Source organism: Pituophis catenifer, unplaced genomic scaffold (assembly GCF_029215685.1).
Source record: "Pituophis catenifer annectens isolate HBS135680 unplaced genomic scaffold, rPitCat1.0.hap2 SCAF_2, whole genome shotgun sequence".
Classification (NCBI taxonomy): domain Eukaryota; kingdom Metazoa; phylum Chordata; class Lepidosauria; order Squamata; family Colubridae; genus Pituophis; species Pituophis catenifer.
In genome coordinates, this window is record NW_027256882.1 from 125,318,157 (window position 1) to 125,335,013 (window position 16,857).

Sequence of the window (16,857 nt, forward strand, 5' to 3'; positions counted from 1 at the left end):
TTGTTTCCCATGCTGTTCAACATGCATTTGTCTGAAGGCACAAGGGGAACGATTCAGAGCTTTGAAGTGGGGCATCATGAGCAAGTTATTCTTTATTTACTTAGAAGAGTGCAATCAGTACATTAATCTTGAAGGTTGCTTAAGTTCACTAATGGCCTGGATGAAGGGAAACAAGCTGAAATTAAACCCAGGCGAAATGGAGGTTCTCTTGGTGAATACGCAATTGGATGTAGAGAATAAGGTTCAGCCTCTTTAATAAAAATCTACCCTTTCCCTGAAATAGCAAATCTGCTGCCTGGGTGTATTCCTTGATTCTCAGTTGTCACTGAATTCACTGGACTCCACTATTGGATGCTTCTTCCACAATCTTGGTTGGAATGCTAACTTTGATTACCCTGAAGCCACTATCTAAGCTTCTGCAAGTTGCAGCTGATATAAAATGCAATGGCTACCCTATTATAATGTGTGCAAGATACAGGGATCAGACGAACTGTATGTGTCAGAGTGCATCACTAAATGTCTATGGAGATTCTCAATCATCCATGTCATGGTTGTCCCAAAGATGCTTTTTTTCAAGAGGCAATTGGATTTTCTGGTTTTTCTTTGAAGATGTTTAGCTTCTCATCCAAGAAGCTTCTTCAACTCTGTATATGTCAGATTTACAAGTCAGGTATTTTTTTTACGCGTAAACCCTAAAGAGCTGCTTTTCCTAATAGGAACTCAGCTGGTCTTTAAATCTGAAGAAGAGGTTAGTCTTTCTGGCATGCAGAAGGTAGTCCCTCAGGTTGCTGAAGTGCGATGGAATGCATTAGCCTGGCAGCTGTGTTTAGCCCGAAAATAACTGAAGACTGCTAATGATTCAGAGGTCAAAAGGGCAATTCCTCCCCCCCACTTTGAGTATGCCTATTTTTGAAGTAAAGGATGCCCACTTCTAAACCGGCAGAGAATAATAATAAGAAAAACAGCCCTCTTCTTGGCACTTACAGATTTTTGAAATGTGAAAGGAAAGATAATGTAGTAGCTTTCTTTGTGCTGGAGATAGTTCATTTAACTGGCAAAGGCTGGAAATAAATTTGTTCCCATGCAAGATTGAAATTTTTCAAAAATGGGCTGCTTTGCTTTGACTTTGGATTCCAAACGGACCCTATTGCTCTTCCTAAATGTCAGATTGTGTTATAAAAGCCTTCTGGGTTCTGTTTTTGGAATTCTGAATGTTTGTCTCTAGTTCTCATGTTCTTTTTTGTCTCTCCATATTCTGGAAGTGAGAAATGCTGCTATTTGATCACCTGGTATGTATTTTCTGTAATTTAAAGAAGAGTTCTGAAGGCGATTGGTTGAACTTTCTGATCTCTGGTGATGACTGGGCTTTGAAGTCTCCAGATATTTTCATGAGATTCCAATTTTCTTTTGAATGAATTGGGCTAAAGCCTTTTATTCGTACAGTTGCTTTTTCGTTTTTTGAAGCTTTTCTCCCTGATGAGCATCCCAGTGTACAATTTACATACTGTATACCTCACTCTTCTACCTTATTTTCAAACATTTGAGAAGTCACAGTACTAGATGGATTATAAATTAGGCCTTTTAAAAATGCATTTTAGTAGCAAACAACTTGCTCCCCAAATAATCTCTTTCTTAGCAAATTAAGTGATATTGTTTAAACGTTGCCTGCTTTCATGATCAACTTAATCACAAGAGGCAAATAAAAGAGCAAATTACATCGTGAATACTTGCAATGAAGAGAGTGTCTTGGGCACAGTGCTTGTATTCCACAGGTAGTCCTCAGGTTACAACCATTTGTTCAGGGGCCATTCAAAGCTGCCTGCAATTACTGCAAGTTCGAATCTCACCAGGCTCAAGGTTGACTCAGCCTTCCATCCTTTCGAGGTAGATAAAATGAGGACCCAGATTGTGGGGGGCAATAAGTGGACTTTGTATAAAAAAGAACACCGCTTGGGGGGGCCGAAAGCCCTACTAAGCAGCTATATACAAAAGTATGAAGGCCATTGCTTAATGCATTGTAAGCCGCCCTGAGTCTCCGGAGAAGGGCGGCATATAAATTGAACTAATAAATAAATAAATAAATAAAGTTATGGCTGAATGAGCGGGACTTGCATCCCCATAGTTGCGCGATGAAAGAGAGTGCTTGCTGCCCATCTCACAATTATGATGTTGCAATGAGCTGTGGTCACATGATTGTGATTTCTAACACAATCAGCTTCCCGTAAACAAAGTCAATGAAGAAACTGATCAGAGGTCACTCCCACTCTTGCCATTTTTTCTCTGTACCACCTGTGGGTCTATGACAATTCACCACAGCCAACTCATCACAGCCATCTTGCCACAGCCAACTTGCCACAGCCAACTCACTGCAGGACAACTAGTGGAACAAGAGTTATACTAATATCAAACAAATGATATAAAAGAATCATTAAAGAAAGGATGAAATGGGAGAGGCAAAAATGAAATGTGAATGACAAAAATGAAAACAATTTTTTATTTATTTTAAATAATTACATTGAATTGTTAAATTGTCCAACGGTGCATTGTCCCATGGCGAGTTGGTCATGGCAAGTTGTCCCATAGTGAGTTGGTTGCGTTAGTTGGCCATGGTGAGTTGGCCATGGCAAGTTGGCTGCAGCTAGTTGGCCACGACAAGTTGTCCCATTCCACATCCTGCTTGCCTAGGACTCCTGCCTCTTCCTGCTTAATGACCTGTGTAGTCCTGGGGTTATGATGGCAAATCGCAAGGATTGCTGGGATTGCTATCACTAAGCAATGCAGCCATGTGACGTGGTGTATTATGGCCCTATTGCTTAGTGGTGGAAATTCTGTCCCAATTGCCATTAGTTTAGTTTAGTTTAGTTTAGTTTAGTTTAGTTTAGTTTAGTTTAGTTTAGTTTAGTTTAGTTTAGTTTAGTTTAGTTTAGTTTAGTTTAGTTTAGTTTAGTTGATTTATATACCGCCCTACTCCCGAAGGACTGAGGGCGGTGAACAGCCACAAGATAAAAACACATAAATACAAAATTTAAAAACAGAATAAAACCGAATTAAACAATTTGGCCGAAGACAGATTTAAAACACCCCAATAAATTAAAAATGAATTAAAATTTGCATTTTAAAAAGGGAAAAAAGGGAAAAATTAGGCCAGGCCAGCCTGATGGAATAAAAAGGTCTTGAGAGTGTGGCGGAAGGTGCGTAGATCCGGGATCCTCCATATCTCCGTATCTCCGGGGGGAGCTCATTCCAGATAGTCCCCACAGAGAAGGCTCTCCCCCTGGGGGCCGCCAATCGACATTGTTTGGCCGATGGCACCTGGAGGAGCTCCTCTCTATGAGAGTGTACCGGCTGGTGGGAGGCTACTGGTGGCAGCAGGCGGTCCCGTAGATAACCAGGTCCTAAGCCATGGAGCGCTCTAAAGGTGGTAACCAAGACCTTGAAGCGCACACGGAAGACCACCGGGAGCCAGTGCAGCTCGCGCAGGAGATGTGTTACATGGGAAAGCCATGTTGCTCCCATAACCACCCACATGGCCACGGGTTGTAACACTATCTGTGTAGTAACACTATCTGTGTAGCAACACTATCTGTATTGTAACACTATCTGTGTAGTAACTGGAAGCTAGAGAAAAGTCAGAGACAGTTTTACAAACTGAGCTAAAAATTGTATGTTTACTAGTGTCTATCAATTCTGCAAAGAATTTATATTAGCTCCTGTTGACAACTGATCGGATTGAATGCTGAATGTTTTAACTAGACCTTTGACATACAGTGTTGTACACATGTAAATGACTATGAAACAATTGAATCCCCAGCTTTGAGGTACCATTAATGGAACAACTGTCTGAACGGATTAGCTGCCTAAATACTGTACATACAAATTGTTTAGATGAAAATATACCCATTTGTCTAAAGTGTATTAGAAAACAGACACTCTATTTAGCAAATCTGCAGTCAGGTCATGTCTCAGCTTTATTCTGTATGTAAGAAGCATTTTCTAATTTTGCAGGGTGGTTAGAGATCATTTTGTTGAGGATTCCATATTGATTACTTTTCCTAACCTAAAAGAAAGATGATGTGTTAGAAACAAATAGATGCCCTTATGACAAATGAATCTGAGAAAAAAAAATGTCTCTGTAATAGATACAAAATATACACCCTCTCTATGAAAATAAGTTACATTATTTCTTCATGGTTATCTCTTACTTTTTTTTTTTCCTATTTCTTTTCCTGCTTGGAAACTGTTGGATTTTGGAAACTTTGCTGAATATCCTCTCTTCTGACCTCAAGAATGTTTGTGGGCAATCTAACTTCCATAATACATATAGCTAATGATATTTTATTTCATTTCTTATTTAAAAATTATTTGTACTCCATTTCCATATCATGTCTCTAGGCCTTCTTACAGCACTGGTTCAAACTTCAAAATCTGAACAGAACTGATTTTACCGCTGTGATTTCTTTACCATGGCAGACACAGTTTAGATATTTTAACAAGTCATGTTTCTGGAAGGTTTGTAATACTGTTGTTGGGCTACATGAGAACAGAAAGAATCTGGCATATGATAAACAATGTTGCTGATTTCGATAAACATTAATTTCTGATATTAATTCATTTGAAAAAGTTATCTCATTAGTGTCTGAATGCATCTTCATTTTTGAATAAAGGTACTTGATCATGGAGACAGTTTGTTTTTAACCCTGTCTCTCTCTCTATCAATATGTATTATGAGCAATATAAAATTATCGAACATTGAACCCAGAACTGGGATTAAGAAAGGAAATGCTACTGTATTTTGCCATGTGAAAATAATAACAAAACAGGGAGGAAGAGAATCTATTATTATTATTATTTTGCTACCTTTTATTATGGACGCAATATATGGTAATTGTTGCAGTTGACTGGAACAAGTTAGGAGTGGTTAAAAGGTTTATTTTCCGGATGTAGGAACAATAAAAACCAAAGCCTGGATTGTTCTTCCTGCAAGAACTGTGAATGCCTGATCATAGTTTAACTTGCCCTAAATGGGTGGTCACTGGTCATATTGTATGGGGGAGTGGGACAGAATAGAAATAAAATAAGCTTGCTTCAGAAGCAAGTACTGTATTGTAAAAGCTCTCAGCTTCATAAGTGTGGCAAGGAACAAAAGGGAGTAGCTCCCTCTGCTGGCAAAAAGACTATTATGCGCAAGAGATAAAAGGGAGAAGGCGCAAGGCGATCCTATTTTCTAAAACCACCCAATAGCCAGGTGGCTGCAGCATTTGCACAGTGGATTCTGAATGGTAGCGGCAGAGAAAGAAAAAAAATGGAAGTTTCTCCTCTGAGAAGATTTTATTATTTTATTTTATTTTATTTTAATTTATTTATTCAATTTATATAATTACTTAGCTCTGGGGGGGAGGGGGGCGAGCAATCATTATCTAGTTGCCCAGTGGGTTTGCTTGAATCATTGCTATGGAGAGTCAAAGGTGGAGGAGCCAAGGAAGGAGGAGCCAAGGAAGGTCCCTCCTCAAAAGGTGGGAGCCAGACAGAGTTGAAGGAAGGGCTTCATGGGACTTTATGCAAAGACAATTGCAGTGAGAAAATTGGATTGGTTCAGGGGTGGGCTGCTGGGGGTTGCAGGGGTTCAGGAGAACCTCTAGCTAAGATTCTATGTTGTTTGGAGAACCCCCAAATCCCACTCCTGGCTGGCTCCGCCTACCCCTCCTCTTCCTTACCAGGAGTCCCAATGCGGACCGTTTTGGATGCAGGTCAGAGCAGGGCATGTGTGGAGGCTCGGGGAGGGCAAAAAGCAGCCCTACCGGAAGTCCAGGAAGGCCAAAAACAGGCCCATTTCTGGCCTCCAGAGGGCTTCTGGAGCCTGGGGAGGCTGTTTTCGCCCTCCCGGACGCTCAAGGAAAGCCCCCAGAGTCCAGGGAGGGCAAAAACACCCCCCCTGGTGCAGGAGGCCAACTAGGCCATGCCCACCCAACAACCAGGCAGAGAACACCTTGCTAAAATTTTTGAAGCCTACCCCTAGATTGGTTCAATATGAACTTTGTTCTTAGAATGTGCTTGCTATATCTGTATAGGATAGTTGTGTGAGAGTGAAGACTTTAATTTGGAGCAAACGTCCTTGCAAGTCCCTGGGGTGGGGGATTCCTCCCCCTTGAGATCAATAGCTTTAATGTACAGGTAATCTTTGTGCTTATGTTACACCAGCTGTGGATCTGTATACTACATTTTAGAAGTAAAAGCTGCAAAAAAGTCACAAGAAGTGGGATAGTTCATTTTTTCTTGATGGATGCTCCAGAAGAGAAAAAATCATTATTTAGTAGGGTTACTAGAGACCTGAACCAGCAGAGGAGGACTAGGACAGTCAGAATGGGGTGGGGGAGGGAAGGGGGGAGGTGAGTACAATTGTTGGCATCTGTGACAAAAATTACATCCCAAACCTATATTAAAAAAGAAAGAAAAAAAAATTCACAGGTGAAACTTGAAAAATTAGAATATTGTTCAAAAGTTCATTTATTTCAGAAATGCAACTTAAAAGGTGAAACTAATATATGAGATAGACTCATTACATGCAAAGCGAGATAGTTCAAGCCTTGATTTGTCATAATTTTGATGATTATGGCTTACAGCTCATGAAAACCCCAAATTCACAATCTCAGAAAATTAGAATATTACATGAAATCAATAAAACAAGGATTGTACATAGAACAATATCGGACCTCTGAAAAATATAAGCATGCATATGTACTCAGTACTTGGTTTGGGCCCCTTTTGCATCAATTACTGCCTCAATGCGGCCTGGCATGGATGCTATCAGCCTGTGGCACTGCTGAGGTGTTATGGAAGACCAGGATGGTTCAATAGTGGCCTTCAGCTCTTCTGCATTGTTTGGTCTCATGTCTCTCATCTTTCTCTTGGCAATGCCCCATAGATTCTCTATGGGGTTCAGGTCAGGTGAATTTGCTGGCCAATCAAACACAGTAATCTCATGATCATTGAACCAGGTTTTGGTACTTTTGGCAGTGTGGGCAGGTGCCAAGTCCTGCTGGAAAATGAAGTCAGCATCCCTATAAAGCTTGTCTGCGGAAGGAAGCATGAAGTGCTCCAAAATCTCCTGGTAGGCGGCTGCATTGACCCTGGGCACAGTGGACCAACACCAGCAGATGACATGGCTCCCCAAATCAACACAGACTGTGGAAACTTCACACTGGACTTCAAGCATCTTGCAGTGTGTGCCTCTCCATTCTTCCTCCAGACTCTGGGTCCTTGGTTTCCAAATGAGATGCAAAAGTTGCTCTCATCAGAAAAGAGGACTTTGGACCGCTGAGCAACAGACCAGTTCTTTTTTTCTTTAGCCCAGGTAAGACGCTTCTGACGTTGTTTGTTGTTCAGGAGTGGCTTGACAAGAGGAATACGACATTTGAAGCCCATGTCCAGGATCTGTCTGTGTGTGGTGGCTCTTGATGCACTGACTCCAGCCTCAGTCCACTCCTTGTGAAAGTCCCCAACACTTTTGAATGGCCTTTTCCTGACAATCCTCTCCAGGCTGCGGTCATCCCTGCTGCTTGTGCACCTTTTTCTTCCACACTTTTCCCTTCCACATAACTTTCTATTAATGTGCTTTGTTACAGCACTTTAGGAACATCCAACTTCTTTTGCAATTACCTTTTGAGGCTTTCCCTCCTTATGGAGGGTGTCAATGATGGTTTCTGCACAATTATCAGGTCAGCAGTCTTTCCCATGATTGTGATTCCTACTGAACCAGACTGAGAGACGGTTTAAAGGCTCAGGAACTCAGGTGTTATGGCTTAATTAGCTGATTAGAGTGGGACACTTTGAGCCTAGAATATTGAACCTTTTCACAATATTCTAATTTTCTGAGATTGTGAATTTGTTTTCATGAGCTGTAAGCCATAATCATCAAAATTATGACAAATCAAGGCTTGAACTAACTCGCTTTGCATGTAATGAATCTATCTTATATATTAGTTTCACCTTTTAAGTCACATTACTGAATTAAATGAACTTTTGCACGATATTCTAATTTTTCGAGTTTCACCTGTAGGTCTGCATGTATAGGAAATTACCTTTACTAGCATTAGAAAGATTGGTTTTTTAATCACAATATTTTTTTCAGCAAAACTTTATTTTTTTCAAGAACATATGCTAATGACAGTATAGAATCAATCAGGCATGTGCCAAATTTCATCATAGAAAAGTATGACATGTCACGTAATCTATAAATTACAATGATCATAGATCTGAAGAGGCTAGATTAAAGCTGATTGCTGGAATCAGGAAATAAATAAGGTAGAACTTGGCTGTCTCATCTGTCAACGGATGAAGGAAAATAACCAGCAGACAATTTACAAGGTCACAACACAAAATGTTGATTGACTACTGTTGTGAAAGCAGCTGGACAATATTTCATTATAAGGTTATGCTGCTGGACAGAGGACATGAGGAGAAAAAGGTGCTTTTCATTTCCATATTATTGGTTGGCAAGGAGATTCTTGCTTGGTTTCCTGCCATAAATTGTGGTAACATAAAGTCAGCAGATCATTTCGTGCAGGATGTCCAGGGGAGAAAATGGGCAAATGTCCTAATAGTTTGACAACCTTTCCCCGTGCAATAAATGATCCGGGAACAGGCTTACTGGAGCAAGATGGACATTCTTCTTCAGTGGCATGAGTTACTACTAATGTGATTTTTAGCATGATTTTTTTCTTTTAGTCATCCAGTGATGTGCTCTACTCTGTCCTACGGGATCTGAGGGACATTGAACAGCAGAAGAGGTAAGCCATTAATTCTCTTAACGTCCAGGGATTTTTTTCCCCTTGCCTCATAATTCTAATGAAAAGTTTGCTTTGAGATCCTAAAATGCATTTTGCACAAGTGGGACACAGGACACAGCTTTCTAGTGCTGAAAATTTTTGGCTGATAATAATTGAAGGGCCTGTTTCCCAAAAGTTTTTGCTCATTTGTGGAGCAACCTTTTTTTTTTTTTTAATTTTGATTTATATGCCGCCCTTCTCCGAAGACTCAGGGCGGCTTACAATGTGCTCAGCAATAGCCTTCATCCTTTTGTATATTTTATACAAAGTCAGCTTATTGCCCCCACAAACTGGGTCCTCAATTTACCTACCTTAGAAAGGATGGAAGGCTGAGTCAACCTTGAGCCTTGGCGAGATTCGAACCCTGCAGTAATTGCAGGCAGCTGGTCTTAATAACCAGCTTAATAACAGGGTGCCTTAAACCACTGTACTACCAAGGCTCTTGGTCCAGCTAATTACCTCACAAATGTATGAAGGCGTTAGAGGACCATTTATGTTACTTATTTGACAGAAAAGTAAGATTAAGATATAATCTCTGGCCAGATTTATAAGTCCATATGTAGCCAGAGGCCTGGTTCTGAAAGAAGACGGGCCACTGACATAACAAATGATACGCTATTGCGATGACTAGTGTGAATAAACTGTCATGACTTAATAGAGCTTTTCTGTCACCAAATAGAACCATTTCCCCTGTTATCATGGATAACATCTGGTGCCTGAATGAGGAATATTTGGTTAAATGACATTCACTTATTTGTCAGCATACCACCCAACATCCAAGGTACCAGATTCTTACAGGATTCTCCCTAAGGTTTATATTATATCTGAGAATACATTTTTGCCTTTCTATATTTTGTATTATTTCCCTCTTGAAGCTTAAGAAATGCTTTAATTTCTAGAGGAAAGAAGGAATTATATATCTTAAGATATTATTCATATCATTCTCTCTGTGTAAATCTTTGGATTGCACTGCATGTTTCTTCCTGGAATGAAGCTACTTAATTGCCTTCTGCTCCAAAGGAGAAATTTGACTACTTTATCTTCTCCAAGCATAAGGAAGTGCTTGTCCTATCTCATTGCTACTTAAAGCAACTTTATCCTGATCCACTTTTTTTTTGGGGGGGTGTATGTGGATCTATTTCAGAGTGCTAGTCCAGGATGCCAAGATCCTGGTAATGTCCCACAATCTCCCTGCTAGACTCTTCCCACAGTGGAGCTATAAAGTGTTGAATCTACCGGAGAGATACCTGAAATATGAGACTTCTCATGAGGAGCCGGTGGAGGCTACCATCTCTGAATGCCTCACTACACTCTTGAAACTGGGCAAACATCTGCTAAGGTATCCCAAGGTATAACTTCTTCAGCTGTTTCCAGAATGACTTTGAAAACCCCTTAAGCCTCTTCCATGTCTATGGTTACCACCTGAGGCTTGAAACAGTGCTGGTAACATAATTGTCACAGATGATTCACCCGGTGAGACCCACTTGTCATACATCTAATGCACTAACCAGTTTTCTTCATTAAATGCAATAAAACTGAGGTCCATTATTGGTGTTGCTCATTGGGGGTTGAGGGCAAGATGGAGGTTGTGCCTAGCAAGAGAGTTCCAAGGAAGGAAATGCTATTTATAAAACAAATTGACATGGCTGCCCAACTCATGCATGGTGACTCCGGGCATGTTACAACATTAAAATTTCACAGTGTAAGAACCCATAAACACCCTACCCCATCCTCCCGGCAGTGGCAGCAACCAAACAAGCACACAGCCACATGATCAGCTTCCTATCAACCTGGATCCTCAGGCCCACTGACAAAACCATGTTTCTAGGGCTTTGCAGAAATGTACCAAGATGGAGGCCAATCTTACCTCAGGAGAATGATATTCCAAAAGGAAAGATCCACCACAGAAAACGCTTTTTTCCCCTTGGCCCCTCATTTTATGTAGCGGTCCCACACCTACCCTCAGCAACATGCAATATAATCATGCAAATATCTGGCATAATACAGCATGGGGAAGAAGATAGGGGCCTAACTTTATGAAGATGGGAAGGGAGACGCAGAGTCTGTAGCCATGGCAGCCTATGTCTCTAGTGTCTTTTCCTCCAAGAGTCTCCAGCAGTTAAGACATGGCTGGGGAGATGTGGAGTGTGGAAAGGTGGTCCCTGGTGTTTGGGAGAACTTAAAAGGTGTAAAGGGGTCATCTACATCCCCCTCACCTTTTGGTCTTTGTCCTGGGCAGAATTAAGCAGAAAGGCACTGGAGGCAGATATTTAGCTTGTGAAGGCTCAGGACCTTCATTTGTCCTGAGTTGCCAGTTGCCAGTTGCCTGGGAAATACCCTTTCCTGCTCTGGCCTAGTGCCTCCCAGATATTCTGGGACAAATATTGTAAGAATTCCAAACCAGAATGGCCCATGATTGCATCACCTGGGAACTTTGGGACTTGCAATTTCAATTTATTGAAGGGCAGCAGATTAGGGAGGTTGCCTGTAGCACTTTTTACTGTGGGTGTGACAGACAAAGACTCACTTTTTACTTCCCTCATCCCACTCCATGAATGATAGCTATTATTTCTTTCTGGTGGAGATTTCCAACTAAAGTATGGTAGAAGGGTTTTTTTTCCCCTTCTTCACCTCTTTTCATTAACAGTTTAAAAAGTATTTGACCTGGCAGCACTGCTATCTATTACCACAGCTATTCACTGTCCTGGTGATTCTTATGGGAAGGAAGCATCAAGATTTGGGGCAGACAATCCCTCTATCCCTTGACAGAGTGGCACTATCACAGCACCTACAACCTCTACAATTATTTGATTGATGCTCCTATTCCTGCCCGTCTCATCTTTCAAAGGAAGAAGAGGTGGCACAGGTGCCTTTGCTGCTTTTCCATTGTATTAGCTAGAAAGCCACCGTTTTTTCCCACAACGGGGTATGCCACAAAAACATTGTGCACTGTGTTTATTTGCACTTGCTGGGCTGTGGAAAATTACCTGACTAACCGCTGCTGTTTCTCTCACCTTCAGAGCCCTAAGAACTTACCAGATCATTTTTTGGAAAAAGTCCCAGAGTTCATTGTTTCACAAGACACCATTGGTTTCCTCCTGGAGTGTCAAGAGTTATTAAGTCCAGCTCAGTTCCTGCATTTATTTGAGTTTCCTCCGAATATCCAGATGGACTCAGGTATGTGATATACTGAACCTGAAGGTAGGAGGAACCTATGGTAATTTTTCACTGTGTGACATTTAAGCAGGGTTGAGGAGTCAGAGGATTGTAATACTATAGAACAACATATTCCAACTCATTACTGGCTATGCTAGCTGGTGCTGGTAGGATTTATAGTTGATCATCTGGAGAACCATATGCCTTAAGATGATCATTGCATAAAGTTGTCATCAGCCTAATTGGGAGCCAAATTAAGCTGCAGCAGTAAGGTATTATGTCCTGAAATCAATCCAAATGCTACTGGGGGATTTTCATATTAAGCAGAATGAAAGATCATGAAAAGATTTACCAAACCCACTTGGATAAGCAGCAATGGCAAACTGAAAAAAACACCACACTAGTAGTTATATTTCTCTCTTATGTAGTAGTAGCTCACTGCTGCATAAGTGTAGTAAAAACAGTCTTTATTGCAAATAAGCATTTGCTATAGCTTGAACATTAGTGTAAACATACCCTGTCAAAAACCTGAGCTAATCTATGACATCTTACATTCTCATTTTTATAACTGCACAAATATGATAGATACTCAACTGGGACAATTTTATTCAAAGGAATTTATGGCACATATAATAGAATCCTAAGGACGTCATTGTGTTTGCTGTGCTCAATGGCCCTTGCTTGCATAAGATTATTACAACTATAAATATCTTATATTTCACACCTTTGAAATAACAAGACAGAGTGCTGAGTCAAAAGAGTATCTTGTCACATTACTTTAAGCTTTGAGGTAATTATGATAAATAACATGGCTCTTGTGCATGGTACCTGTCAGTTATAGGCTATTCTAATTAGCTATCTTCTTTTCTTTCTGGGGCAGTAGAACCCAATCTTAAAATCTCCATAGTTTTCAAGGCAATACCACTATATTATCAAAATCAATGATAAGCAAAGTCATGTAAAAATCCTAAAAGAAATATTAGAAAATGAATTATGGAAGCCTGCTGGTTCCGGATACTACATATTCATCTGGATAAGAGTTCTGCAGAATGACATAACTTTATTCCTATGAATTATAAATCACTATTTCAGAAACTGAAGGTACACTTTTAAATCAAAGAGAAGATTGAGAGGGAATAGCCACTAGGACCAATTTCATAAAGGTGTGGTCAGTTTTGCAAAGCTCTGCAACTACAGAAATTTTGCCATAGGTTCAGCTTTATGGATACCTAGACTTCAGATGTATGATCAAAAATCTGCAAATGCTGGAGAAAGACATTGGCGCCAGGTACCCTATTCTATGCAGAAGACCTGATTTAATATCTAAAAGGGGCGACTGAGATTTGTCAATTAGTATAAGTAATCCAGATATCAGCTTTGTTTACATGCTGTGTACCCAACCCCCTTGATTTTCTCTGTTGGAATCATTGTGGAACACAAACATATTGTGGGTTTTCTCTGATTTGGAGATGGAGAAATACAGTTAATGGCTCCATAAGCATGGAATTCCATCTGTGTACAATCGCCCTTCCATTTCTTTGGCAAGTACTTCCCTTTCCTCCTAATTAAACAGCACTAATACATGCGAACTTAGTGACTAGATCTCCAAGTCGGTCTTTAGATTCCCCCCCAACCCCAAGATAATTCCCATAATTGTTAGGTTTAGACTTTGGACCAACACTCGAAGGTGCTACTTCCCACATCTGGAGCTTCCCACCCCCAATTTAGGATTTAGACTTGCAGTTACAAAAAGATAAAGTAGGAGTAACATATTGACAAGGACAAAAAGACTAAACAGGATTCAGAAACAGTTTGATTAAAGCTAACAGGGATAAAAAAAAAAAAAGGAGCAGTATCCAAGATCCATCAGCTGCCCAGCCATGCAATCTTAAAGAAGCAGCATTTGGCCATTATGTGAACAGAACTTTTGCTTTTTTGTTTATAAAAGCAAAAAACTTGGGAGACAAAAGCTTGTATGGATGCTGTCAGCCTTCTTTCCCATGCAAGTTACAGTAGAGGGTTATACATTTAAGTAAAGTTCTCTTAAAATTCATCCATACCAGTAGGCTCAAGGGGAGTGATTACGACTGGTTACTTTTTAGGATTAAATGAAATGTAGGAGACTTTTAAAGAAGCAAAGTCCTTTTTCCCATAAGCATATTTTTCTGGTTTCTCTGCATTGCTCCCAGTAGTATCTGGCGATTATGGCTCAAGGGAAAGAAATCTTCCCTTTTTATAGTGCTATAATCCCAATCTGATTCTCTCCTCATAGTATTTATCTGGGGGGGGGGGGGGAAATCCAGCTCTGATTTAGAAGTTCTCTTGAGTTCTGTACAGTTAGAGAACTAGAATAGCATTAAAAGATTAACATTGCTCTCTGTAAGGCGGAGACACAAAGAAAATAGAAAGATAACCAATTTACCCTTCTGAGGGGAAAATAGAGCCACTTTGGGGATTCAAGTTGGCTAGAAATATTTTGCTGCTTCACTATTTTTTTTTTTTTTGCCAGTAGCTATGTGGAGATTTAAACATGGGTCTAAGTGTCCTACGAGTTCCCACCTTCCTTGAGGAAATGCAGGCAGGCCAGGGAAGGTGTGAAGTTGTACACTGTTACAATAAAACCATCTTTCCCAAATTTCACTGTATTGTTTTCATTGTTCACTTGTTTTTTTTTTTTTAGAAGGTTAAAATTACATTAAAGGAAGGTGTAATGGCCTTCCTAAAAGTTTAGGAACCCTTGATCTATCATGTATTACAGCAATAGTAGGCAGAGGATACACAAAGGGAATGCTTTCGGTGACTACTTTTCTGACAAATAGCAGTAATTAAATGTGTATGGGACTATAACTCTGAATACTGAAAAACAAATTGTCAAGCTGCAAGGCACTGAATCCTTTTATTCTAAGCTGTGCATTAAGGGAGCACAACACAAATCAGAGTGGCAATTTAGTCCATGCGTCAATGCAGGAAAAAGTGGCGAGATTGACTCTTTCCCCCCACTTTGCTATGCCTGCATGAATGTGAAACAAAAAAAAAAATGCTTAATGAATGTGCATACATCCTCTATATCTATGGAGATTCTCAGTCATCCAAGTCATGGTTATCCCAAAGGTGTTTTTCAAAAGGCAAGTGGACTTTTTTTTTCCTTGAAGAAGTTTTGATTCTCATCCAAAAAGCTTGTTCAGTCTTCAAGGAAAAAAAAAACCCCAAAAACAAATCCAGTTCGCAAATCCAGTTTTGGGACACACATCCATCTTAGCCTTTGCAGGACCCATTCTAACCAAGGTTGGAAGCTTACCTCATTAACATGTGGGGCTTGCAGTGATCCAGAATGATGGTTGTGTGGGATTGGCATAGCATAAACGAGACTTAGACGTTGATTAAAATTTAGCCCACTGCAGACATAAGATTGTGATGCTCTTGTGTGTTTGTTAACCAAAATTTGGCTTTGGCATATCATTGGAGCGGTCATTAGCAAGGGCTTTCTTCAGAGCAAGTTAGTTCTCCAATTAATGTAGTCCTTGTTTTGGTCAAAGGATTTGTGTTTCGAAGTGATAATCCAGCATCCGTTTAAATTCTTCACACCCTGCAAGAAGGTACAGTATGATGATATCTCCCCCTTGCACCCCTTGTGGTCTGTGATACACGCATGATCCTTTTCGGTGCATGAGTAGAGGCACAGGATGTTAACTGCTAGTTAGACTAACATCTCTGCTAGGCACTAGAATTGCTTTTATGTGCTTGCCACATTAACATCACTGGCTGTTGCAGTACAGGTAGTCCTTGTTTACCGACTGCCTCATTTAGTGACCATTCAGTTACAGTTGTGATGACAAAGTAACTTTGCAACTAATCCTTGCAGTTATGATCTTAGCAAGTCTTTGAAGCAAAGGAAAGCTAAGATTGGAGGCACATCCACGGTTTCACTTAGTGACCACTTCACTTAAAGACCGAGTTGCCAGTCCCATTTGTGGTCGCTAAAAGAGGACTACCAGTAGAAATAACAGGTTTGAATGTTACACAGCGTTAATTGTACTGTATATGAGCACTGGTTGGAGCAAGCTGGCTTCAGGTAGATTTCACAACACAAACAATAATAATAAAAATAGACTAACATCTTAATTCAAGACAAGGTTGATTGTAAAAAATGTTAACAAATAAGAATGAAATTTTCCAGAGCTTCTTGGTTGCAGTCCACCACTCTGTTGCTTTCTAAAGTCCCTGTGAGCTATGAAAGAAACAGTTAGTCAATAATTTGCAACTAGTGACTTTGCTTAATAGCTGTAACCTTATTTAGATGCTGCTATGTTAGCTAAACTGGGGAAGAAGGAAAGTTTAATTTCAAATAAGGATACAAAATGAGACAAACTCCAGGAATGGTGTTGAACTATGTTATGTGTGAGGGGTGTAGGGTGTGGGGGAGTAGTTAATGGTTGGGTAGTCAGCATGGACAACAATTCCTGGCAATGTGGAAATGAATCATCCTTAATGTCTGCTGAACTCTAGTGAGTCAAAAGAAAATGTTATTTCCACTAGTAAGTCAGAATCACAATTGATTTTGTCAAATCAATCGGGCCAGTCCTGAAATGGTAAACAACAGTGGCGTAGAAGTGCTTTTGGTTCAAGGAATGAGTGGCACATTTTAAGGCATTCAGCAAGAATGCCTTAAAGAAAGACTTACCTGTAACAACCATTCTCCATCAGGATTTGAGTAATAATCCCCAATTTTGGGACTAGATGATTGACTGAACTCTGGCCAGTATTTTTTTCCCCAAGAACCAGGTCATAAAGGTAATTTGCATGTGGACATTGTCAAACATACAGCCTTTCCCCATAATTATCTTTTATCATTATCATATTAATGTGTGAATGTCTT

At 40.2% G+C, this 16,857-nt stretch overlaps 1 protein-coding gene across 1 annotated transcript in view; it reads left to right on the forward strand.

Moving 5' to 3' along the window:
• The window catches only part of LOC139310337 (testis-expressed protein 47-like), a 39,561-nt gene that overhangs the window by 22,298 nt on the left and 406 nt on the right, over positions 1–16,857 (forward strand). Inside the window, exons 4-6 of the mRNA XM_070934496.1 lie at positions 8,725–8,786; positions 9,970–10,174; positions 11,846–12,002. Coding sequence (XP_070790597.1) covers positions 8,725–8,786; positions 9,970–10,174; positions 11,846–12,002 — 424 coding nt within the window. The remainder of the gene's footprint in view (positions 1–8,724; positions 8,787–9,969; positions 10,175–11,845; positions 12,003–16,857) is intronic.